At 48.5% G+C, this 26,490-nt stretch overlaps 2 protein-coding genes across 2 annotated transcripts; both read right to left on the bottom strand.

Annotated features, from left to right (window-relative positions):
* Positions 1–18,430: 18,430 nt before the first annotated feature.
* On the bottom strand, positions 18,431–19,135 carry LOC138353376 (uncharacterized). The gene has a single exon (XM_069306378.1). It carries the CDS (start codon positions 19,133–19,135, stop codon positions 18,431–18,433), a length of 705 nt encoding a protein of 234 aa, XP_069162479.1.
* A 1,062-nt stretch (positions 19,136–20,197) lies between these two features.
* On the bottom strand, positions 20,198–25,721 carry LOC138353375 (dynein heavy chain-like). Its single transcript, XM_069306377.1, has 2 exons — positions 25,696–25,721; positions 20,198–20,861 (listed from the first exon to the last, which is right to left on the bottom strand). Exons 1-2 carry the CDS (start codon positions 25,719–25,721, stop codon positions 20,198–20,200), a joined length of 690 nt encoding a protein of 229 aa, XP_069162478.1.
* Between the last annotated feature and the right edge of the window lie 769 nt (positions 25,722–26,490).

The following is a 26,490-nucleotide window of genomic DNA, read 5'->3' as shown; positions in this document are numbered from 1 at the left end:
GGCTCTTTGCTCTCGCCTCTTAACTGTCAATCAACTGGTGTACAGATTCATGAGCCTACTGGGCTCTGTCATATCTACATTTGAAACTGTGTATGGAGTCAGCCTCCACCACACCTATCTGGTGTTTTTCTTCTGTTCCTCATGGTTTGTGTTGTTGATGCGTCTATTACTGTACTTTATGATGGTGGTACTGTCAATGCCGTTGACTCATTATGTTGCAGGAGATATCACTATTACTATTAAAAATTGCTAGTTACCTAGCAGTAAAATAGGTACCTGGGAGTTAGTCAGCTGTCACGGGCTGCTTCCTGGGGGTGGAGGCCTGGTCGAGGACCGGGCCGCGGGGACACTAAAGCCCCGAAATCATCTCAAGATAACCTCAAGATAGTCTGACGCTACTGCTTCTGAGGGGGGGTTAATGCTCTTATATATTGAGCATGAGTCCGATGCTGTTGGCATTGATCCCATCATGATTAATGTTATGCTCCGGGTGTTATTGCTGCTAAATCCTATGTTGGTTAGAGAGACCCTACTGTTATTTCCTCGCAGTATCCTGTTAATCCTTTTAATTTAATACCGCTGGAACGGATAGTTTACCCCTGAACATTCACCCTTCGCCCCCGAAATAAGCCTAGGACCTGACAAGTGTAGATGACTAAGGGTTTGCTTGACCTGAGACTGGACTCGTGTTCTCAGGGGAACATTATGTAGGCATCTGCGAGCTCTACTCTCTTGACGAGGATCAAACTCATGGCCTGAAGCTCGCGATATTGCAAGACCAGGCAAGAATCTAATTTTCAACTTGCTACTTAAAAGGGAGAAGAGTTAGCTTCGGGAGAGACGCAAAATTTATAACTTATACATCTCATCGTTATGCAGCCCACTAAAGTCGCATTGTTTTCTGGGATTGGGAACTAGATTATACGTTCAGGGCAAAGCCAACATCAGCAGCTTCTTCTAAACTCTTGTCCAGTAAATACCTGCATGGACCAGGCTGCTCAAACAGGATCACACATGGTTCCTGCGAAGAGTAGAGACTTAGAGTACGCTATGAACTATCTAACACAAGCTAGTTAAGCTACTTAAGTTATAATCTGATCTTCTTGGGGATTTCTTAAGAGTGAAACCTCGTATTAAAAAGTAAGGCGACATACCTGCCGCTGCACATTCTAGTCTTCCCGTCTTTCCTACACCATACAGTCTTCAACCCTTCCTCCCCAGCCTTCTTACCTTATCTTAGTCCTCCAAAACCTTCTAATCCTCCAAAATACCAGAGTCCTCCAAGCCATTAGTCCCCTTCTTCCAGAAACAAGATTTCACCAAATTTCCCCAACCTTATTTGTTCTCCGGAAACCCCCTAGGCTCTCGTCCGAAACCCCAGAATCGCCCAACCCCACTTCTCTGCCTGTCCGTCCTCCACGAACCCCTGGAGTCGGACATAAGAGCCAGTAAGTCACTCTTGCAGCTGAAGGTGACATAACTGGTGAAGAACAAGAAGCAGCGGTCACAAACCTATGTACAAACGGTGTGATAATGCGTTGTTTACGTCGGGCTCTGCTTCTTTAAGTGACCAGGAGTGACATGGGAGGCGAAGCCCCGCTTCTGTGCCAGTAAGTCCACTACGGGCTCGCCATAGCCCGTGCTACGTGGAACTTTATGTTCCGAGTAGCTGAATCTAAAACAACAACAACGGAGGCGAAGGAAACATTAGAGCTAAGACATGACAGGGATGTAGTAAGGTATGAGAAGATGATGATTAAGGAGGGAGAAGGTGGGTGAGAGTGGGGTGGTGGGGGCTCCTAACATAATGGGGTTGAGTGTCCTCAGGGACCTCCATAACCTATCTCCAGAGGGCGCGCGCTGGGAGTGCTCACAGTTGCCTAATGGCGTTATGGGAGCTGTGAGGCTTCCTCCCTTCGTCGGGAAATCGGATTATTGCGTTTTGTTTTATTTTCTGGCGACGCGATTCTTCAATTAGACTTACTAACCTGCGACAATGTGTTCCAGATCAACGTAATGTCTTTATAATTATTACACGTTGACTTGGCACTCAGTATTTCCAGTTAATTGGAGACGACGACCACTGATCGTGTAGTGATAACTAAAGTAGGAGTTATCTAAGGCTTTTAAGATAATTGTGGGTAGTAATGTCCAGCCGAGTGTGTCCGCACCTCCGTCCTCACGGAGCCAACTGTATTTGTATGTTCAGCACGTACACGCGGTCGAGATTGTCTGTAAATATGTCTAAATAAACATTGTTTTTACTTTGTGTGTTATTACGAATGATTGTGTAACTTTTATCTGTACGCACAAGCGCATTCACCTTATCAGTTAGTGTAGACGAAGGAGTATTCCTGAATTTGTCTTCAAGTACTGTAAAGAATCGAAAGGCATCTTCTATGTAACCCGTTCTCGGCCAACCCGTTCTCGGCCAACCCGTCCTCGGACTAGGTTGCTTAAAGCAGCGGCCATCCTCACCAGAACAATCCGTCCTCGGAACTAGTCTATTCCATCCAGCGGTCGACCCCAAAGACGCATTCATCAATTTTAACATACTGTTCATTCAAAACAGGAATTTTATCATATATATAAATTAATATTATTTTATAATATGCATATTGTACATATTTAGGCACTGGTTAGGTTAGGTTAGGTTAGGTTAGGTTAGGTTAGGTTAGGTGTTTTGGTTCTGTGGTCGATTATTTGTATTTGTAGTACGTGGGAGAAGCATTTACAGCGTTGTGGTTCGAACAAAATTAGTCAGTAAAGCACTTGTTTCGGAAATGTTCGAACATCAGTTCTGAGTGGTGAAACCGTTTTTCATTCATAAACAGAGGGTTTGGCGGGTGTATGGAATGGACTTTAGCCTTTGTTTATGAGAACGGGCTGCATGATTCTGTGCGGGGAACTTTACAAACATTTTGAACCATACACGAAGGTACGTTAGTGACTAGTGTGGTGTTAGTGGTGGCCGCTTTAGAGACAGCAAGACACAAATAACGGACCACAGTAGCCAGAATTTAGCTGCCCTCCCGGCGAGACTGACGTCAAAGCCGAGGTTGGATAAAGACCAGGCAAACGGACATTGACCTGTTTAGTAATCTCTGATAATGCTTCATTATGCCAGAGGCCGACTCACCCGAACCCCAACACCTCGGGTGAGTGAACCCATTATTATTATTATTGAGAAAATCCGTAGGAGCTGTGACGAGGGTTCGAACCTATGCGGTGGGTGTCGCCACGCACACGCTTCTAGCGACTAGACCACGACATGGTAATAAGGATCGTAACCTGGAGTTCTATTGAACACACAAGGGTTTCCTGAGGCTTACAAACTTTTCTTTAACATTCACGGAACACAAAGGTTTTCGCACCATGCCCAGCGGTGCTAGGGTGCTACACTATACCCAGCGGTGCTAGGGTGCTACACCATACCCAGCGGTGCTAGGGTGCTACACTATACCCAGCGGTGCTAGGGTGCTACACTATACTCAGCGGTGCTAGGGTGCTACACTATACCCAGCGGTGCTAGGGTGCTACACTATACCCAGCGGTGCTAGGGTGCTACACTATACCCAGTGGTGCTAGGGTGCTACACTATACCCAGCGGTGCTAGGGTGCTACACCATACCCAGCGGTGCTAGGGTGCTACACCATACCCAGCGGTGCTAGGGTGCTACACCATACCCAGCGGTGCTAGGGTGCTACACCATACCCAGCGGTGCTAGGGTGCTACACCAGACCCAGCGGTGCTAGGGTGCTACACCATACCCAGCGGTGCCAGGGTGCTACACTATACCCAGCGGTGCTAGGGTGCTACACCATACCCAGCGGTGCTAGGGTGCTAAGATTGACCCTTGTGTCGATGGGGATCACAGGTCACTAATCCCCTCAAGATCATCCAAGCAGACAATAATCCTCCAGCTCCCGTAGTGAACACAACAGGCCTTAGTGTTGGGTCTGGCGGAGTATGTCTCGCACAGTACACTAATACACCACCACCACATACACCACTACCACATACACCACCACCACATACACCACCACACAACATACACCACCACCACATACACCACTACCACATACACCACCACCACATACACCACCACACACACTACATCTGTCCACGGAAGAATGTAATGGTGGGAATAATTGATCTGGTGATGACTGAATATAAACTGGTTCTCGCAGGGCACCAGGGGGAGTGCTTGGGTATTGGGGGGGGGGGGGCAGGTACCACACAACGACCAGTTCCTGATACCATCACGGCATTATAAAGAGGCGGGGATAATGACGTCCGCTGTGTGTGTTGGAGAGAGGAACAGAGAGAGAGAGAGAGAGAGAGAGAGAGAGAGAGAGAGAGAGAGAGAGAGAGAGAGAGAGAGAGAGAGCAATGCCTCTCAAGCTAATCCAATTGGCTTGGATTTTAGGTTTACCTGTATAATATGAACAAAATTCTTGGGTGAGAAAGAGGGTTTGCATCACCCCACTAAGGCTAGCACTCATCATACTCTGGGTATACACTGCTTTACACAGAAATAACAATAGCGTGATGCATCAAATGAACAAATTCACATGGATTAAGGCTGCGCCTGGGATGCTCTCGGACGCAGGTTCGAATCCTCGTCACGGCCCTTGTGGATTTGTTCATGGGTATACACCGGTACACTGGGTATACACCGGTACACTGGGTATACACCGGTACACTGGGTATACACCGGTACACTGGATATTCACCGGTACACTGGGTATACACCGGTACACTGGGTATACACCGGTACACTGGGTATACACCGGTACACTGGGAATACACCGGTACACAGGGCATACACAGGTACTCTGGGTATACATCAGTACACTGGGTATACACCGGTACACTGGGTATACCCCGGTACACTGGGTATACCCCGGTACACTGGGTATACCCCGGTACACTGGGTATACACCGGTACACTGGGTATACCCCGGTACACTGAGTATACACCAGTACACTGGGTATACACCGGTACACTTGGTATACACCGGTACACTGGGTATACACTAGTACACTGGGTATACACCGGTACACTGGGTATTCACCGGTACACTAGGTATACACCGGTACACTGGGTATACACCGGTACACTAGGTATACACCGGTACACTGGGTATACACCAGTACCAATGGGTTACCTTCCCTAAGACAGGAACATTAAAGAACGAGATGAAGTGCTCTAATATGACAACATTTAATAGCAAAGCAAAAAATTCAGAACTTGATTTTGTCAAGAAAACAGAGGAATGTAGTCTAATTATCTCCGTTGATAAAACAAAAGGTCTTGTTCCTCGTTCTCTTCACTCTGATAACTCTGATATTAATGTAGTGCCCGTGGAGACGTGTAAATCTTACTGGCCGTGATTCCAAGATGTCTATAAGACAAATCTCATCAGAAACGTACGGAAAAAAATTCTTGGGCAACTTAAACCACTCCAAACTCTTGTTAGTAATGGTATTGGAACTAACACGTGTGCTCGTAACTTTTGCAGTGCCTTCATACGATCTGTAGTTGATTACCCCATGCCTTACGTTTAATTTTGCTACAAGGGGCGAGTTTATTGGGCAGTGCCACTCGTCCTGTGAGTTGACACATCGCCACTCGTCCTGTGAGTGGAAACACCGCCAAGATGCCTTACATCTTGCTAATATTTAGCTAAGCAATAACAAAGAATGGAAGTATGACAAACGAGACTATCCTTAGTCTCGTTTGGAAACTGAGGAACTAAGACTCGCCATAATTGATGAGAGAACAGTCCTGTTTCATACCGTTTAGAGTTGAACTTTAGAAAAATAATGGTATCCCTACGGACTATCCAAATTAAACGAAGGTCCATAATAAAACAATTCTAATTTCTTCGCAACAAATTCCTGCAGTGTGTGGGTCATTTTGTACTATCTATACTATTTACAAATTAAATGTGCAAAAATGTGAAGGTCCGTCCATTATTCTCGGACAAGTTTAAAGTCAACCTATAATACATAAACCATGAAATGTATAACATTAGAAGTTATTGTCAGTTACAAAATAACAAGCCAACAGTTAAGTCTTTACGGACTGTTCTATTCAATTCAGTACAGGGAGAACAGGTTGGGCATGAGCACTATATAAAGAGCATGAACCTAGAATGTCTAGAATACAAAGAGGGAAATATTGGCGAGCACAAAACAAACTTGAGTTAGTGGGTAGTTGTCAAGCCACCGAATACCGTAAACTAAATGGTGTTGGAGGTATTTTGTTGTGACTGAAAGTGTACTGCAGTCTTTAATGTCAGACGTAGCTGGTAATATAATTTTACGATTTTATCGGTATAAAATCTTAGATTTTAATAAATAGATTTTATCGGTATAAAAAAATATTTATCGGTATAAATTACGAATCGGTACGCGATTTTTTTTGTTGGGGGCGGGGGACGATAATTTATTTTTTAAAATTTTGCCCCGAGGGGTGAGTTTATTGGGCAGCGCCACTCATCCTGTGAGTGGACACACCGCCATAGTGACAGTATTGGGCAGCGCCACTCATCCTGTGAGTGGACACACCGCCATAGTGACAGTATTGGGCAGCGCCACTCATCCTGTGAGTGGACACACCGCCATAGTGACAGTATTGGGCAGCGCCACTCATCCTGTGAGTGGACACACCGCCATAGTGAAAGTATTGGGCAGCGCCACTCATCCTGTGAGTGGACACACCACCATAGTGACAGTATTGGGCAGCGCCACTCATCCTGTGAGTGGACACACCTCCATAGTGACAGTATTGGGCAGCGCCACTCATCCTGTGAGTGGACACACCGCCATAGTGACAGTATTGGGCAGCGCCACTCATCCTGTGAGTGGACACACCGCCATAGTGACAGTATTGGGCAGCGCCACTCATCCTGTGAGTGGACACACCGCCATAGTGACAGTATTGGGCAGCGCCACTCATCCTGTGAGTGGACACACCGCCATAGTGACAGTATTGGGCAGCGCCACTCATCCTGTGAGTGGACACACCGCCATAGTGACAGTATTGGGCAGCGCCACTCATCCTGTGAGTGGACACACCGCCATAGTGACAGTATTGGGCAGCGCCACTCATCCTGTGAGTGGACACACCGCCATAGTGACAGTATTGGGCAGCGCCACTCATCCTGTGAGTGGACACACCGCCATAGTGACAGTATTGGGCAGCGCCACTCATCCTGTGAGTGGACACACCGCCATAGCAGCGTGTACAACACTCCCCAATAGGAAGAAAACCCGCTGGGTTGTTCATCCTGTCACTTGTACCCAGACAAGTGTCCGTAGAGACATAACTGTCAACTGGTTTGCTATTTAGTAGCTGACTGACAATAACTTTTGGTGTTATACATTTCAAGGTTTAAGTATTATAGGATGACACCTCGTAGGGCACCTCGTGGCCCACCAAGCCACATCGCTGGCCCGCCTCGGGGCCCACCTCGTGGCCCACCTCGGGGCCCACCTCGTGGCCCACCTCGTGGCCCTCCTCGGGGCCCACCGCTGCTCACTACGGGAGGCCGCAGCAGGAAGGGCTCAGGGGCGGGGACGCCCGACTCCATGACCAGTTTTTGTGAGCGTTGAGCCACGCGGGAAACAGCAAGGTCACGCCCCTTACGTGGTTAGGCCGGGGACCAGCTGCCGGGGACCAGCTGCCGGGGACCAGCTGCCGGGGACCACCTCCCGGGGACCACCTGCCGGGGACCAGCTGCCGGGGACCTGCTGCCGGGGACCAGCTGCCGGGGACCAGCTGCCGGGGACCAGCTGCCGGGGACCACCTGCCGGGGACCAGCTGCCGGGGACCTGCTGCCGGGGACCAGCTGCCGGGGACCACCTGCCGGGGACCACCTGCCGAAAACAGGAGCTGGAGAACACCAGCTGCCCTCCCCCCTCCCTGGAGGGTGGGGGCGCCAGGGACAGATGACAGGAGCGACATCTGCCGACTGTGACGGTTACCGCCTCCAGGTGGTTAGTGGGGGTACCATGTTGGTACCGTGAAAAGGGAGGGGGGGGGGGGCAGCGCCCCACCCTAGGCACCCCTCGGGTAGCGAGGAGTGGGAAGGGGAGCGATGGCGCGTGCTCCCCCCCCCCAGCACGTGTCTCCCCCCCCCCTGGTACCACCTCCCCACTTGTCATCCACGTCATGGTGACGTCACTGCCAGGTGGCACGTGAGGCCTCACCAGGTGTCATGCTCCCCGACCAATCAGAGAGCGCGAGGCAGGACCCTGGGTGAATGGCGGCCGGGCGGGCCACCCGCCATCAAGGGCGCCCCGCAATTGTGTCCGGGGCAGGGATGAAGGTTGGCCAAGCGCTCGTGTCGGGCGGTGCTCCCAGGGGCTTGGTGGTGCTCTCTGGGGGTTGGTGGTGCTCTCTGGGGCTTGGTGGTGCTCTCTGGGGCTTGGTGGTGCTTCCTGGGGGTTGGTGGTGCTCTCTGGGGGTTGGTGCTGCTCCCTGGGGCTTGGTGGTGCTCTCTGGGGCTTGGTGGTGCTCTCTGGGGCTTGGTGGTGCTCCCTGGGGCTTGGTGGTGCTCTCTGGGGCTTGGTGGTGCTCCCTGGGGCTTGGTGGTGCTCTCTGGGGGTTGGTGCTGCTCCCTGGGGCTTGGTGGCTCTCTCTGGGGGCGAGTTGGTGGTGCTCTCTGGGGGCGAGTTGGTGCTGCGCTCTGGAGATGAATTGGTCGTGAGCATTATTAAGAGGAGCCTTACAACAGCCAGTTGTCCAGCAGAGAGAGAGCCCCGTTACCTAATACCCCGCAACTCTGATGAGCCAGTCGGTCGCCCAGACGGGATCATGGTGAACCCCTGGAAGAATGGTAGACAGTTGGTGTGGGACTGCTATTTTTTCTTGCTTTTCACTTGCTTTTCAACTTTATTTTTTTCTTGATTTTCACTTGCTTTTCAACTTTTCTTGCACTTGCTTTTCAACTTTAGCCAACACCTATGTTGACTTCAGTGTTGTTGCACATCCAGGCGGCGCTGCTACTCACCGGGAAGATGGCGAGTCTCGTAAACACAGAGATCTCGATCACCACTACGATTTTGTCCCCATTGCCTCGGAGACACTTGGTGGCTGAAGTAAAGGTGCTGCTATCCTTTTCAAAGGAGTTAGGTTCTAAGCTAATTGAAACAACTAGGGACCCTAGAGCGATTAGCTTCCTCTTTCAGCGCCTTAGTGTGGTAGGCCAGAGAGGAAATGCTTACTACATCCATGATTCCTGCCCGTCATCTGAGGAGCTGGAGGAACTCAACAAGTATTGCCAAGTACTCCCCCTCCCCCCCCCCCCAGCACGTGCCCCCCCCTCCCCCCAAGCTGTAGCCCTTTTTGTGCAATGAAATTTTAAATAAAATGACAAATAAGAAAAGCCATAAAGAAAAATGGCTGCATAATAAGGGCATTCAACTGCTAACAAGAGAATTAATATTATATTAAATATTTACAAAGCTTTATTTAATGGGTTTGCTCAAAATAATGATGACTATATATAGACCAATACAAAGCTTAAATTGTCGACCCTCATAATAAGAATGTTTTGAACGAGCGCGTAAGCCGCATACACTAAAACAACACAATATCAGGCAAATAAAAGTATACAAAAATTCATGTCAACATTTTTATCAGTTCACTTTTCTCCTTCCCAGTTCCTCATTCATCAGTGCTAACTTACCTTTCCATTCATCCTTCTCCGTCGATTATTTTTTTACCAGCGTCCAACTATCCCCCTATCCCTTTTCCCCTCCCTCCACTTTACCCCTTCCATCGTTGCCCAACAGTGTCCTCTGTGTTACATAGACGATAACCTGCAGCTGCTGCTCCTGCTGTGGTTGCTATTGATACCGCTGCTGCTGCTACTGCTACTGGTGCTGCTGCTACTGGTGCTGTGTCCACACAGACGAAAGGCAATTAACCAGGAGTGTAGTGGCGGCTGTTGCTACGTCAGGCTGTGTCCCGTTCCGACCTCCCCTGGAACACTCGACGGGTGCTCTGGTGAGCGGCCGTCACGACGACGCCTTTGACGTGATGCGAGGACAAAGTCAACACCAATTAACGTGTCTGGACGAGTGGGTGACGTGAGTTTTGGCGGTGTGTTAGGATTTGTGGGTGTCGTTAGCAATCATGTAAGCCGAGATTAAACTTGATGTGATAAGCAGATGACAGAAGGATGCGACAATTGAAATTGAAATAAGTTTATTGAGGTAAAATACACACAAAGGGATGAGGTAGCTCAAGCTATTCTCACCCCGTTCAGTACATCGTGTTAATATATACATAGACACACATCACAAACAATAAACATATTACCAAACATTCTGAGAGATAAACATATACATTTCCTCGGGATGCGACAAGGAAGGGGGGGGTAGAAATAGCCTAAGCTACTCTATCCCTTTGAGATGCATTTCTTTCTTGTCTCAATAAACATACTTGAATTGGATGCGACATTTTGATGAACCATAGTTGGGGTGTGGAGTGTTACGCTTTTGTCTTTACAAATATTTAGATAATCTCTCCATCTTAATACATGAAGGTTGAGGATAACAGAGCACAATGAGGGTGTACACAAGTTACTCAAGTATGTGATCAGAGAATGTTGTCTGAACACGCGCAGCAACTGTGGATTATGTATCTAAATTCCTGCATGGATTCAGTAAAGGGTAATTCTACTTGAACTTATTAGCTTTCAACAGCAAGATGGCTCAAAGCAAGAGGCAGATGGTTAGGTAGATTGCTAAGCTGGGTGAAGGAGTACCTTCCTGGAGGGAAACAATGCGTTACAATGACTGGAGATATCAGTACGGAGAGAGGTACTGAGTAGAGTAACTCAAAATCCCTGTACTGAGGCCAATCCCGTTTCTAATAAATGGTAAATAGGTACCTGGGTGTTAGTCAGCTGTCACGGGCTGTTTCCTGGGGATGGAGGCCTGGTCGAGGACCGGGCCGCGGGGACACAAAAAGTCAGGAAATCATCTCAAGATAACCTCAAGATAATGAGTTGACAGGAACTAAGATCCTTCATATTAATGTTTGATGATAATATAAAATTATTTAATAATAATATACCTTGAAAATGAACTTGACAAACTTCAGAGGTGGTCTGAACATTTCCTACGAGAGGGATACGAGAACACGGAGACGGGATACGAGAACACGGAGACGGGATACGAGAACACGGAGACGGGATACGAGAACACGGAGACGGGATACGAAAAACAGGGATGAGAGGAAAATATACTGAGTTAAGTGAAGCTGTGTTGTGAACAGGTGGAAGGTGGGGAGGTGGCTGAGTGTACTGGGTGACTGAAGCGTGCAGTGTACTGGGTGACTGAAGCGTGCAGTGTACTGGGTGGCTGAAGCGTGCAGTGTACTGGGTGAGAGACCAACAGTGAACTTGACAGGAGGAAAGGGGACTGAAGTAGCCCTACAAGGAGGGAACTGAAGTAGTCCTACAAGGAGGGAACTGAAGTAGCCCTACAAGAAGGGAACTGAAGTAGCCCTACAAGGAGGGAACTGAAGTAGCCCCACAAGGAGGAAACTGAAGTAGCCCTACAAGGAGGGAACTGAAGTAGCCCTACAAGGAGGGAACTGAAGTAGCCCTACAGGGAGGGAACTGAAGTAGTCCTACAAGGAGGGAACTACACACACACACACACACACACACACACACACATACACACACACACACACACATCCTGGAGTATGCAGCCCCAGCATGGAGTCCATATCTAGTCAAGGATAAGACTAAACTGGAAAAGGTTCAAAGGTTTGCCACCGGACAAGTACCCGGGCTGAGAGGTATGAGCTACGAGGAGAGACTACGGGAATCACTGGAAGACAGAAGAGTTAGGGGGGACATGATCACCACATTCAAGATTCTCAAGGGAATTGATAGGGTAGATAAAGACAGTCTATTTAACACAAGGGGAACACGCACAAGGGGACACAGGTGGAAACTGAGTGCCCAAATGAGCCACAGAGATATTAGAAAGAACTTTTTTAGTGTCAGAGTGGTTGACAAATGGAATGCATTAGGAAGCGATGTGGTGGAGGCTGACTCCATACACAGTTTCAAGTGTAGATATGATAGAGCCCAGTAGGCTCAGGAATCTGTACACCTGTTGATTGACGGTTGAGAGGCGGGACCAAAGAGCCAGAGCTCAACCCTCGCAAGCACAAATAGGTGAGTACACACACACGCACGCACGCAAGACTAATCGCTTTACCCTGACAGCATGCTACCGCTGTGTTCGCTCACCACCTGGTCCTGGACCCCGGCCTTGCCCCCTCCCTTCCTTCCCCTCCCACAATGCTCCGGTGTGGGCCGCTGGCTTCCTCCCCCTCCCACAAAGACCCCATTTACCCTCTTACATTAATTCCTTCATCTTTCCCTGGGTCCCTTAGGCAGATTTCCACACACAGTCACCCTCCCCAATTCCTTTACCCTAATCCTTTCCCATTAGTCTCTGGAGTCTGTGTCGTCAAGCTCACCCCCCGCCCCCCCCCCCCCCCTCTCCTGCACGCAGTCTGCCGCTGTGGCCATTCCACTGCCACTGTGGCCATTCCACTGCCACTGTGGCCATTCCACTGCCACTGTGGCCATTCCACTGCCACTGTGGCCATTCCACTCCCGCTGTGGCCATTCCAGCGTCGACATGTCATGCCCTTCACCGCCCCCAACTCTCTGAAGCTCCCTCCCGTCACACTACCTGCCTTCACACAACTCATCTCTACCTCCACCTCGCTACATTCTACCTTCACCTCACTTCATTCTACCTTCACCTCACTTCATTCTACCTCCAACCGCCCCCCTACGCTTAAACTCCACCCTACTATATTCTACCTCCCCCCCACTACATTCTACCTCCACCCTCTACACTCTACCTCCATCCCACTGTATTCTACCTCTACCCCGCGACTGACAGCTGAAGGAACAGCGCCTCAGATTCATAGCCCTGAGGTTCCGGGTTCGATCCCCGGTGGAGGTGGAGACAAATGAGCAAAAATGTTTCTTTCACCCTGATAGCCCCTGTTACCTAGCAGTAAACAGGTACCAGGGAGTTAGACAGCTGCTACGGGCTGCTTCCTGGGGGGGGGGGTGTAACAAAAAGGAGGCCTGGTCGAGGACCGGGCCCCGGGGACGCTAAGCCCCGAAATCTTCTCAAGATAACACCCCCCCCCCCACCCAAATCCCTACTCTGGCTCCAGCCATAACGTCATTAACCCCAACCTCTTCCACCCTTCACCCCTGTCTAGCCCCCCCCCCCCCCGGCAACCTTGACAAACCTCAAAGGTGGGCAGAGATGGCTGATGGAATTGAATCCAAATCAGTGTAAAGTAATTAAAATTGGTGAGGAAGATAGACCTAGATTTAACTATACCAAAAGGGAAAGGCACTTACAAGAAACGGTAAGAAAAACACTTGTGAGTAGACATCATCCCAACAATAAGTATAACTGAATTCCACTTGCTTCATCTTATAATAATAATTTTGTTCTTAAAGTCCACAGCATATTACAGTGGCCTATTTGTAGGTACAGTTTGTAGGTATTTGTAGGTACAGTTTGTAGGTATTTGTAGGTACAGTTTGTAGGTATTTGTAGGTACAGTTTGTAGGTATTTGTAGGTACAGTTTGTAGGTATTTGTAGGTACAGTTTGTAGGTATTTGTAGGTACAGTTTGTAGGTACAGTTTGTAGGTATTTGTAGGTACAACCGCTTTCATTTTCTAGTACGATAATTTTTTGCCCTTATGTAACGCATACTAGCGAAAAGCGACGGTCTTTGTAGTAGGACAGGTTGTAGGAGGACAGGTTGAAACACCATAAAATGATTTTGAGTTGTGATAATCATCCTCTTTGTGGAGTGGGAGGTGTGTGTGTGTGTGTGTGTGTGTGTGTCTATGTGTGTAAAGGGGGGGGGGGGGCAGGAGGTGGGCGCGCCACCACAGGTAACATCCTGGCCCGCGGCCACCACCACCAGGGGGACTAGCCTGGCCAGAGAGTATCGCGGACCATCACACAACCATGGCAACATTAAGCAACATAGGGAAGACAACATTAAGCAATATACAGTAGACAACATTAAGCAATATACAGTAGACAACATTAAGCAATATACAGTAGACAACATTAAGCAATATACAGTAGACAACATTAAGCAATATACAGTAGACAACATTAAGCAATATACAGTAGACAACATTAAGCAATATACAGTAGACAACATTAAGCAATATACAGTAGACAACATTAAGCAATATACAGTAGACAACATTAAGCAATATACAGTAGACAACATTAAGCAATATACAGTAGACAACATTAAGCAATATACAGTAGACAACATTAAGCAATATACAGTAGACAACATTAAGCAACATAGGGAAGACAACATTCCTGCTCGTCACACTCTTGGGAAGACTCATGATAATTAATATGAACTCCACGAGAAAAAATATAAAAAAGTTGACGGAAAATATTATTTTATGAGTCTTTCATCTCGACGTACGACGGAGGGAGCGCAATACGTCGTCTAGGAGACGTATGACGTATAGAAGGCAACATATGTTGGATGAAAAGTTAGTATGTCGTATAGCAGCTCATTTTGCTGTACGACAATATACAAAATAAAGGATCATAAAAAACACGAACCCAAGCCACCCACCTAACCCAAGCCACCCACCTAACCCAAGCCACCCACCTAACCCAATCCACCCACCTAACCCAAGCCACCCACTTAACCCAATCCACCCACCTAACCCAAGTCACCCACCTAACCCAAGCCACCCACCTAACCCAAGCCATCCACCTAGCCCAAGCCTCCCACCTAACCCAAGCCACCCACCTAACCCAAGCCTCCCACCTAACCCAAGCCACCCACCTAACCTAAGCCTCCCACCTAACCCAAGCCACCAACCTAACCCAAGCCTCCCACCTAACCCAAGCCACCCACCTAACCCTAAGCCTCCCACCTAACCTAAGCCACCAACCTAATCCAACCCTCCCACCTAACCCAAGCCACTCACCTAACCCAAGCCTCCCACCTAACCCAAGCCACCCACCTAACTCAAGCCACCCACCTAACTTAATCAACCTACCAAGTGGTGAGGGCCCGGGCTGGTGCACCACCACAGTGGTGAGGGCCCCGGGCTGGTGCTCCACCACAGTGGTGAGGGCCCGGGCTGGTGCTCCACCACAGTGGTGAGGCCCCGGGCTGGTGCACCACCACAGTGGTGAGGGCCCCGGGCTGGTGCTCCAGCGCCACTCGGCTCCTCGCACCTCTGTTTTTATAACATATATTTAACTCTCGCAAAAAGGGAGGGGAGGGAGAGAGGGGAGGGAGACGGAAGTTGGGAGGGAGGGAACTAAGAAAGGAAGGGGGAGGAATGATGGAGTAAAGAAAATGGGGGAGGGAAGGTGGAGTGAGAGTAAGAAAGATGGAGTGAGAGAATGTGTACTTTAGAGATCTCGAAGAAAAGAAGCAGCGACTTGAAGTTTTTCTACCACCACGACGGGAGCTGTCGTCTCGAACTAACGACGAGGGGGCAGAACGACGAGGGGGCAGAACGACGAGGGGGCAGAACGACGAGGGGGCAGAACGACGAGGGGGCAGAACGACGAGGGGCAGAGCGACGAGGGGGCAGAACGACGAGGGGGCAGAACGACGAGGGGCAGAACGACGAGGGGGCAGAACGACGAGGGGCAGAACGACGAGGGGGCAGAACGACGAGGGGGCAGAACGACGAGGGGGCAGAACGACGAGGGGGCAGAACGACGAGGGGCAGAACGACCGAGGGGCAGAACGACGAGGGGGCAGAACGACGAGGGGGCAGAACGACGAGGGGCAGAGCGACGAGGGGACAGAACGACGAGGGGGCAGAACGACGAGGGGGCAGAACGACGAGGGGGCAGAACGACGAAGGGGCAGAACGACGCTAACGGCTGCAACAGAGCATATTACCGCCATGATTATACTCTGAGGCTCCTGGTATTATACCCTGGAGGCTCCTGGTATTATACCCTGGAGGCTCCTGGTATTATACCCTGGAGGCTCCTGGTATTATACTCTGGAGGCTCCTGGTATTATACTCTGGAGGCTCCTGGTATTATACTCTGGAGGCTCCTGGTATTATACCCTGGAGGCTCCTGGTATTATTCTCTGGAGGCTCCTGGTATTATACTCTGGAGGCTCCTGGTATTATACTCTGGAGGCTCCTGGTATTATACCCTGGAGGCTCCTGGTATTATACTCTGGAGGCTCCTGGTATTATACTCTGGAGGCTCCTGGTATTATACCCTGGAGGCTCCTGGTATTATACTCTGGAGGCTCCTGGTATTATACTCTGGAGGCTCCTGGTATTATACTCTGGAGGCTCCTGGTATTATACCCTGGAGGCTCCTGGTATTATACTCTGGAGGCTCCTGGTATTATACTCTGGAGGCTCCTGGTATTATACCCTGGAGGCTCCTGGTATTATACTCTGGAGGCTCCTAGTATTATACTCTGGAGGCTCCTGGTATTATACTCTGGAGGCTCCTGGTATTATACCCTGGAGGCTCCTGGTATTATACCCTGGAGGCTCCTGGTATTATACTCTGGAGGCTCCTGGTATTATACTCTGGAGGCTCCTGGTATTATACTCTGGAGGCTCCTGGTATTATACTCTGGAGGCTCATGGTATTATACCCTGGAGGCTCCTGGTATTATACTCTGGAGGCTCCTGGTATTATACTCTGGAGGCTCCTGGTATTATACTCTGGAGGCTCCTGGTATTATACTCTGGAGGCTCCTGGTATTATACTCTGGAGGCTCCTGGTATTATACTCTGGAGGCTCCTGGTATTGTTCTTGAATTATCCGGCCCGAAGGAGCTTGTGGAGTTTGGGTCCACAGGTTCGTGTCTGGGGAGTCACGACACGTCCCTGGACCCCAGCTGTGGTGGGGTCAGCTGTATACCCAGCTGTGGTGGGGTCAGCTGTATACCCAGCTGTGGTGGGGTCAGCTGTATACCCAGCTGTGGTGGGGTCAGCTGTGGTGGGGTCAGCTGTGGTGGGGTCAGCTGTGGTGGGGTCAGCTGTGGTTGGGTCAGCTGTGGTGGGGTCAGCTAGCGTGGGGTCAGCTGTGGTGGGGTCAGCTGTGGTTGGGTCAGCTGTGGTGGGGTCAGCTAGCGTGGGGTCAGCTGTGGTGGGGTCAGCTGTGGTTGGGTCAGCTGTGGTGGGGTCAGCTAGCGTGGGGTCAGCTGTGGTGGGGTCAGCTGTGGTGGGGTCAGCTGTGGTTGGGTCAGCTGTGGTGGGGTCAGCTGTGGTGGGGTCAGCTGTGGTGGGGTCAGCTGTGGTTGGGTCAGCTGTGGTGGGGTCAGCTAGCGTGGGGTCAGCTGTGGTGGGGTCAGCTGTGATGGGGTCAGCTGGCGTGGGGTCAGCAGTGTTGGGAAGTTAGCCTGGTTGTGAGCACCACAAAAAGTGTATTACCGTCATAAACAGTGATAGCATCAACCTGGGGCGGCATTAAGGCCAGATAGTGGTATCCAACGTTTACAGAGGAGACTGGGAAAGGTAGAGGGGAGGAGGGGGGGGCAGGGGGAGAATACGGGTAGAGAGAAAGGGGGAGAGAGAGAGAGAGAGAGAGAGAGAGAGAGAGAGAGAGAGAGAGAGAGAGAGAGAGAGAGAGAGAGAGAGAGAGAGAGAGAGAGAGAGAGAGAGAGAGAGGGAAGGATAAATATAAAGTAGATAAAAAAGATAGAAAGAAATAAAGAAAATACAAAAATAAGAACGAGTGTGAGTGTGTGAAATTGATGGGGAGGGGGGAATGTGGAGGGTGGAATGGGGGGGAGAAGGGGAAGAGGGAGGGGGTGTTGGTGTACTGGGTACTAAGGGAGAAGTCCATCTAGTGTCTCGCACTGGTCTAGTCTGTTGCTAGGCCAGGCTCCATGTGGTACTCTCTCTCCCTGTCACTCTCCCTCCCAACCCGGCCCTCTTTCCTCTCTCGCTCGCTCCCTCACAGCACTGTAGCAGCTCTCTAACACTATGTAGAACAGATAAAATATTATATATGCTGGTTAGTATTATGAAATGTATGGCCATTTCTATGTATGAGTATGTGTACATGTATATATAACATTAATAATTGTGTAACTAGCGTCATAACATTGTTATTTGCTTAGCTAAACGAACTAGAGGGTTCAGTTCCTGAACCGATTATGTGCCTCTGTAATCCTTTACACCACCGCCCACGGAATGGGTATGGGGTGAATAATAAAGCAATTGAATTCTGTGGTGGAAAAAATATATAAAAATCCTTATCTACTGCCTTCCTTCGTCAGAATCCATATTGGTAGACCATCTCCGTCCTCAGTGAAAAGCTGCCACGGGGAAAGTGAGCATCCTCATATGTCCTTCAGGAACTAGCAAGAGCCACCAGAGCTGTAAGCTAAGATGCCGTAAGCTAAGATGCAATAAGCCAAGATGGTGTAAGCTAAGATGCAGTAAGCCAAGATGGTGTAAGCTAAGATGCAGTAAGCCAAGATGGTGTAAGCTAAGATGCAGTAAGCCAAGATGGTGTAAGCTAAGATGCAGTAAGCCAAGATGGTGTAAGCTAAGATGCAGTAAGCCAAGATGGTGTATGCTAAGATGCAGTAAGCCAAGATGGTGTAAGCTAAGATGCAGTAAGCCAAGATGGTGTAAGCTAAGATGCAGTAAGCCAAGATGGTGTAAGCTAAGATGCAGTAAGCCAAGATGGTGTAAGCTAAGATGCAGTAAGCCAAGATGGTGTAAGCTAAGATGCAGTAAGCCAAGATGGTGTAAGCTAAGATGCAGTAAGCCAAGATGGTGTAAGCTAAGATGCAGTAAGCCAAGATGGTGTAAGCTAAGATGCAGTAAGCCAAGATACTGTAAGCCAAGATGCCGTAAGCCAAGATGCTGTAAGCCAAGATGCTGTAAGCCAAGATGCTGTAAGCCAAGATGCTGTAAGCCAAGATGCAGTAAGCCAAGATGGTGTAAGCCAAGATGCCGTAAGCCAAGATGCTGTAAGCCAAGATGCAGTAAGCCAAGATGGTGTAAGCCAAGATGCCGTAAGCCAAGATGCTGTATGTCGGAAAATCCGACACCATTTAATATATCATACAGACAGATAATAGCTGTGTTGTATAAATAAGTTAACCCATAGAAAACGTAACTTGTAGTGGAATTACCGCCTAAAGAAAACGGGATATCATCACCACATACTATTATATTCACCACCTATTATGGTGGGAATTATTCTTAAATACATTAGTCTTTGGACTTTACCATCATAAAACATCTCATATAAATTAACTTAATTATCAATATTAAAGTAGAGTAAATGTGACCCTTCTATCACTTACTGACATCTGGACAATGTAGGCCAGGCGTCAGTGAGGGAGGAGGGGCAGCCATTGTTGTTGTCACCTCCGAGACGCGTGGAGCAAATTCGGCTCCTATTATATCTGGACAATGTCGGCCAGTAGCGTCAGTAGTATGAAGTGTTAGACATTGCCATTGTTTATACTAGACCAGAGGCGCAGGGAGCAATTCGGCTCCTGTTAATTTTACATGGACGTAGTGTTATGGAAACCAAAGGTGTACCATCTTCAACACGCTGTCAACAAATTCAAGTTAAGTGTTCTTTCCGAAACCCATGTATCTTTCATTTATGGCCATTAATGTCATTATATAGGGTGACCCGGTTAGAGCACGTGGTAGCCTCAAACTAAAGGTAATTAAGCCAGGTCTTCATTGTTCCATTTACAGTGTTCTCTGATATACCTGTCATATATAGGATTCTGGCTTTACAGCTAGCGCCCTTTTGACAGGTTAAGACGAGGAAGCATGCATCAGTTACCAGGGTGATGGAAGCTATCTCAAAGAGGGAAAATGTGGTGTCTACACCCTAGTTATACCTGGTGGACTAACCTGCTGTACTATAAGATAAGGAACCTCTTCAATGTATGTAGTCTAATATTGTAGTTTGATTGGCTGCATATATATATATATATTCATTTAATATAAACCCCCCCTAATGTGTAGAGGATCGATTTGTGAGATTATGAGATTATTGCAGAAATACAGTCCACTTATCATTATACAAATTGCTATCGAAGTATGTAAATTAACGTAAATATAAATTCATATAAATTAAATAAATATAAATCTCACAGGTCGGTTCCCACACTGTAAGCCAAGATGCCGTAAGCCAAGATACTGTAAGCCAAGATGCCGTAAGCCAAGATGCAGTAAGCCAAGATGCTGTAAGCCAAGATGCTGTAAGCCAAGATGCAGTAAGCCAAGATGCTGTAAGCCCAGATGCCGTCAACCAAGATGCTGTAAGCCAAGATGCAGTAAGCCAAGATGCCGTAAGCCAAGATGCCGTAAGCCAAGATGCTGTTAGCCAAGATGCCGTAAGCCAAGATGCTGTTAGCCAAGATGCTGTAAGCCAAGATGCCGTAAGCCAAGATGCTGCAAGCCAAGATGCTGCAAGCCAAGATGCCGTCAGCCAAGATGCTGTAAGCCAAGATGCTGCAAGCCAAGATGCTGTAAGCCAAGATGCCGTCAGCCAAGATGCCGCAAGCCAAGATGCTGTAAGCCAAGATGCTGTAAGCCCAGATGCTGTAAGCCAAGATGCTGTAAGCCAAGATACTGTAAGCCAAGATGCTGTAAGCCAAGATACTGTAAGCCAAGATGCTGTAAGCCAAGATGCTGTAAGCCAAGATGCTGTAAGCCAAGATGCTGTAAGCCAAGATGCTGTAAGCCAAGATGCTGTAAGCCAAGACGCTGTAAGCCAAGATGCTGTAAGCCAAGATGCTGTAAGCCAAGATGCTGTAAGCCAAGATGTCCGCCACAATTATGTTTTACGAGTTTTGTCTTGGGTCCGTCTGGCTCATTAGTGTTTTTTTCTTTCTTTTCTTTTAAGCTCTCTTTCCCTTCCTCATCCATTGTTTTACTTATGTTACTGTTGCATGTTTTTTTATGGTCGTCGCGGGCTATAAACATATCTCAGTCGTCGCTGTTGTTGAAAATATTTGGAATTAGCTTAATAGTGATAATTTTGTATTTTGGTGTTTGTGCTTCAGCACTAAGGTCTCTTAAGTCATCGATTAATGGAGGAGTATCGTCCATAGTTCCTCTCGTTGTTTATCACTATTGACTTTTTAACTATATTTTCATCATTTAAGATGCTTTATAAATTATGTTAACATTTATTCCTTGTTGCTTTGGTTGAATATGTAAATATGTTTGTTGTGTCTTGAGCTGGTGCTGTACCCCGAGCTGCTGTTGTCTCTTGAACTACATTATGAACCACGTGTCCTTTTATGACGACAGGCAGGGTCTGAGAGGCAGGGTCTGAGAGGGAGGAAGGGTCTGTGAGAGAGGGAAGGCCTGAGAGGGAGGGTCTAAGAGGGTCTGAGAGGGAGGGGAAGGTCTGTGGAAGGGACAATAGAGAGCCATTAATGAGAACCAGAAATAAATACACCCAGAGGAAGAGAGAAGCCAGGAGTATATTTGAAAAGTTGTGACAAAAGCTGAGGACTAACAAAAGCTGATCTATAGCCATATAACACTAAAATACAAAAGTGAGACACCATGTAATCAGGTTGAAGAGACAAGTAGTAGTTATCACAGAAAACGATAAGGAGGTATACGAAGAACTTGACAAATATTTCAGGCATTTACAATAGAACTTGTGTGGAGACTAAGGTTGCGAGATGAGAGTCCGGAAGAAGCAATGGATGACATGGTAGTTACTGTATATGATGTTCAAAAAAATGCCTGTATGAACTAAATGAGACAAAATCTTAAGTGCATTTACATGTGTCGAGTAAATGTAAGGAAATACTAGCACCCTGTACAGGTGGACATGAACTGGAATACCCCATGAGATGTAGTTAGGGAGACCAGTCGGCCGAGAGGACAGCACGCTGGAATTGTGATCCTGTGGTCCCGGGTTCGATCCCGGGCGCCGGCGAGAAACAATGGGCAGAGTTTCTTTCACCCTATGCCCCTGTTACCTAGCAGTAAAATAGGTACCTGGGTCTTAGTCAGCTGTCACGGGCTGCTTCCTGAGGGTGGAGGCCTGGTCGAGGACCGGGCCGCGGGGACACTAAAGCCCCGAAATCATCTAAAAAATCATCTCAAGATAACCACCTCCATCCACAATTCTAAGCCTATATAGCTTCAACAGAATTCGATCATGAGGATAGTTAAATTATAACACAACAGGTACAACAAGGCTTGGGTCTGAAAATGAGGGCGGGTTCTGTTATGTTGACCAGACCACACACTAGAAGTTGAAGGGACGACGACGTTTCGGTCCGTCCTGGACCATCCTCAAGTCGGGTTCTATTAACATGGTTGGAAGATATACCTTAGTAATTAGCCACAGATACTCGGAATATGTCGAGGAAGTGTTAAGAGCCGGACAGGAAGTGAGCCACCTGGTGACAACACAAGGTAACGCTTGTGTATTACCTCCGAATGTTGATTTTCTAATTATCTGATTTGATATTCTGTCTTTATGAATTAGTGCTGGCTTCCTCAAGATGATCAAATTCAACAGAACGGTCCTTAGGGATATTTGGTTTGTGTCGAAGACTACGAAAACCGCGTAAAACTCTCTTGGCAATGACTCCGTTGATAAGATCATCCTCCCTTCCTTGGTAAAGTCGTACCCGTTCCCCCACCCGTTGATGTTTTTTTTATTAACACATTTAGGTAAATCAACATTTGGGCAGCTGCCCTAGACTATATGAAGGGGAGTACAGTGTGTCAAATAGCTAGCTACGTGGTGCTAAACCTCCCCATTACACACGATGGTTAGTCATACGTTGATGAGTGGGCTCCTTCTCCCTAGTCTACACTGGCAGCTCTCCTCTCAGTGAGGGCTGACACCGAGCACCTGCACGTGGGCAGGTGGCAGCGGGTCGTGCAGGGGAAAGGCATGCACCAACATACAACACCCTCGCCTCACCACCACCACCACCACCAGGACGGCGGCCCTCGTGCACCACCACCACCACCAGGACGGCGGCCCTCGTGCACCACCACCACCACCAGGATGGCGGCCCTCGTGCACCACCACCACCACCAGGACGGCGGCCCTCGTGCACCACCACCACCACCAGGACGGCGGCCCTCGTGCACCATCACCACCACCAGGACGGCGGCCCTCGTGCACCACCTGGTCCCGCCTCTCAACTGTCAATCAACTGGTGTACAGATTCCTGAGCCTACTGAGCTCTTATTATATCTACATTTGAAACTGTGTATGGAGTCAGCCTCCACCACATCACTACTTAATGTATTCTGTTTGTTGTATTCATCTACGGGGCCGGTGGCTAAGCGGACAGCACACTGGACTTGTGATCCTGTGGTCCCGGGTTCGATCCCGGGCGCCGGCGAGAAACAATGGGCAGAGTTTCTTTCACCCTATGCCACTGTTACCTAGCAGTAAAATAGGTACCTGGGTGTTAGTCAGCTGTCACGGGCTGCTTCCTGGGGGTGGAGGCCTGGTCGAGGACCGGGCCGCGGGGACACTAAAGCCCTGAAATCATCTCAAGATAATCTCAAGATCTCTCTGTGCCTGCAGAATCGAGCTCTAGCTCTTGAACTTCGCTTTTCTAGCTGCTGTTGTCTAATGCAATGACTGATGTGTGTGTGTGTGTGTGTGGGCCCTCCCCCCCCGCCACATACGGTGATTATCTTATGCAATGATGTCTATGTTCTTTGGTGGGTATTGTCGACTTTGTGATCATGTCTCCTATCATTCTTATGACCCAATGACGTGTGGTTCAACTCAATAACTGTCCTCATACCAAATGTCTTGCATTGATCGTTTTAATGTCTTTAAATTTTCTCAAGACCATTTATCAATCATTTTACACCAAAGTCCCCAATTGGTAATTTATATTGTATTTTTTTAAATAAAGATAAAAAAAAAAATTCTGTAGTACTGAGAGGCCGTCCTCCTAAGGTTTCCCAACTTCAAGGAACTGTCTAATTAAAGTGCCCTTAGCCTAACCTACATCAGAGGGCCCAAAACAGAAATGTCAATTTCGTGAGCCGTTATCATTTTTCTAGTACGACAATTTTTGGCCTTAGGTAGAGTATACGTCAAAATGCGACGTTCTATTAGGAGGACGAGTTGGGAGAACTTACAGTGGTGTCACCAGTATCCCTGCCAATCTAACAAAACCATTTACCTTAACCTTAGTTATTCCGTTATTACTATCTTCTTAAAACATTATTTCACTAATTGATTTAGGGAGAGTTTCCTGGTCATTATTTTTTATTAATACATGAGGTACATCTGCATTTGTGCAGCTACCCTAGACTATATGGACTGGAGTATAGTGTGTCAACAAAGCTAACTAGGTGATGCTAAAAACTCCCCATCACACAGGATGGTTAGTCATACTGAGGCATGTTACGGTGGGGCTGAGGAGGCGTGCCAGTCTCCGGGGGCTAGATTCACGAAAGCACTTACGCAAGCACTTACGAAAGTGTACATCTTTCCTCAATCTTTGACGGCTTTCGTCACATTTATTAAACAGTTTACAAGCATGAAAACTTCCCATTCAATTGTTGTTATTGTTATGAACAGCCTCCTGGTGCTTCGGAGCTCATTAACTGTTTAATAATTGGAAACAAAGCCGCTAAAGATTGAGAAAAGATGAACAGATTCGTAAGTGTTTGCGTAAGTGCTTTCGTGAATCTGACCCCGGGACACTCCACCACGGTGCTGGGTTATGGATTGTAAATTCTCATTATTTCCCCGTGGATGTAAACAAGTTGCTGATAATATTCTATGTCGGTAGAGCAGACTCTGCCCGCATACCTTCTCTGGGAGCATACTCCCGGGCGACCAGCTGCCTCTCACCTGTCACACCTGCCTCTCTCTCAACTACTCTTATCCTTCATTCACTCCTCCTCCTCCTCTTCCACACCCGTAGCATCCCCTTACCCCCGCCCCTTCCACTACCCTCAAAACCTCTCCCAACCTAACCACCCCCACTAGGGTGTTGTCCCCCCCCTCCCCCCGCTAGACGTTTCTGTTTATCAACACCTGCCTCTCACCTGTAACCTCCACACCTCCACTACTTCCTCATGAGGTGGACTGGAACCTACAGATCCCACCCCACCTGCCCCTTCCCCTCTCATTCCCACTCCACCTCCTCCTTCCCCCCTCTCATTCCCACTCCACCTCCTCCTTCCCCCTCTCATTCCCACTCATGACCCACACCTGTTTCTCCCCTCGACCCAGATGTTTTGTACATGACCTCTCATTACCCCCTCCCCCCTTCACCTCCAGTCGATGGATCACAGCTGTCTCCCCTACTTCCCCCCCCCCCCACCACCTCAATCACATACTGAATGTATTCGTATCCAGAGTATGGTCTCCACTCTCGAGGTCACTTCAACCCCCCCCCCCCTGGTCCATGCCTGCCCCCCCCCCCCTGTCCACCCGTCCCTGAGCCGTGTGGTGGCCGAGCCTTGGCCCTCTCCACCTGGCCCACCTGTCCTTCTCCGGGCCGGGACAGGTGGCTGCTGGCCCCACACACGAGGAATATAAAACTTTATACCGTTTTTTACACTAAATTTATAATTTAGTGTAAAAGTTTTTTTCATAAATTTAGAATAAATTTAAAATTCATACTAAATTTTAGTACTTGTTACCGTCATGTTTACATTTTTGCCGTGATGTGGACCAATACCTTGAGGTGCTTCCTTGAGGTGCTTCCGGGGCTTAGCGTCCCCGCGGCCCGGTCGTCGACCAGGCCTCCTGGCATCTTGAAACATACACCAAGACAATCAAGGCATCTTGAACATTCATTTGACATCAATACTTGTATATTGTTCATATGTGTACAGTTCTTCGTGTGATCCTACACTCATTTGAACAAAAATGAACCACTCGTCAATGCATTGAATAACTGTCCTCCAAGGCTTGAACAATGATCTTTGAGCCAGTTGTTTTAACAACCTTTAGGTACAATTGCAGTTATGGAACGATTGTGCACTATATGAAGAGTTCATTTACCAGAAACCAGGCCATACCACAGACTCCAGAACGAAGAAGAGGGCAGGAGAGAAGGACGAAGAAGAGGGCCGGGGGGGGGGGGGGAAGGATGAAGAAGAAGAGGGCAGAGGGAGAAGGACGAAGAAGAATGGCAGAAGAGAAGGACGAAGAAGAGGGCGGGAGAGAAGGACGAAGAAGAGGGCAGGGAAGAAAAGGACGAAGAAGAGGGCGGGAGAGAAGGACGGAGAAGAGGGCGGGAGAGAAGGACGAAGAAGAGGGCGGGAGAGAAGGACGAAGAAGAGGGCAGGAGAGAAGGACGGAGAAGAGGGCGGGAGAGAAGGACGAAGAAGAGGGCCGAAGAGAAGGACGAAGAAGAGGGCAGGAGAGAAGGACGAAGAAGAGGGCGATAGGGAAGAGGAAGGAGCCATTAGT

The sequence above is a fragment of the Procambarus clarkii genome, chromosome 57 (genome assembly GCF_040958095.1).
Source record: "Procambarus clarkii isolate CNS0578487 chromosome 57, FALCON_Pclarkii_2.0, whole genome shotgun sequence".
Classification (NCBI taxonomy): domain Eukaryota; kingdom Metazoa; phylum Arthropoda; class Malacostraca; order Decapoda; family Cambaridae; genus Procambarus; species Procambarus clarkii.
This window is presented reverse-complemented; position numbering and strand designations above follow the sequence as displayed.

What these genes read in the sequence shown, in the direction of transcription:
- LOC138353376 (XM_069306378.1), bottom strand. Translation starts at nt 19,135, where the DNA reads ATGGTGTCGGATTTTCCGACATACAGCATCTTGGCTTACGGCATCTTG.
- LOC138353375 (XM_069306377.1), bottom strand. Translation starts at nt 25,721, where the DNA reads ATGACGGTAACAAGTACTAAAATTTA. An exon ending in GTAACAAGTACTAAAATTTA is followed by an intron (nt 20,862 to 25,695) that starts GTATGAATTTTA and finishes CTTGGCTTACAG; the next exon opens with CATCTTGGCTTACAGCATCT.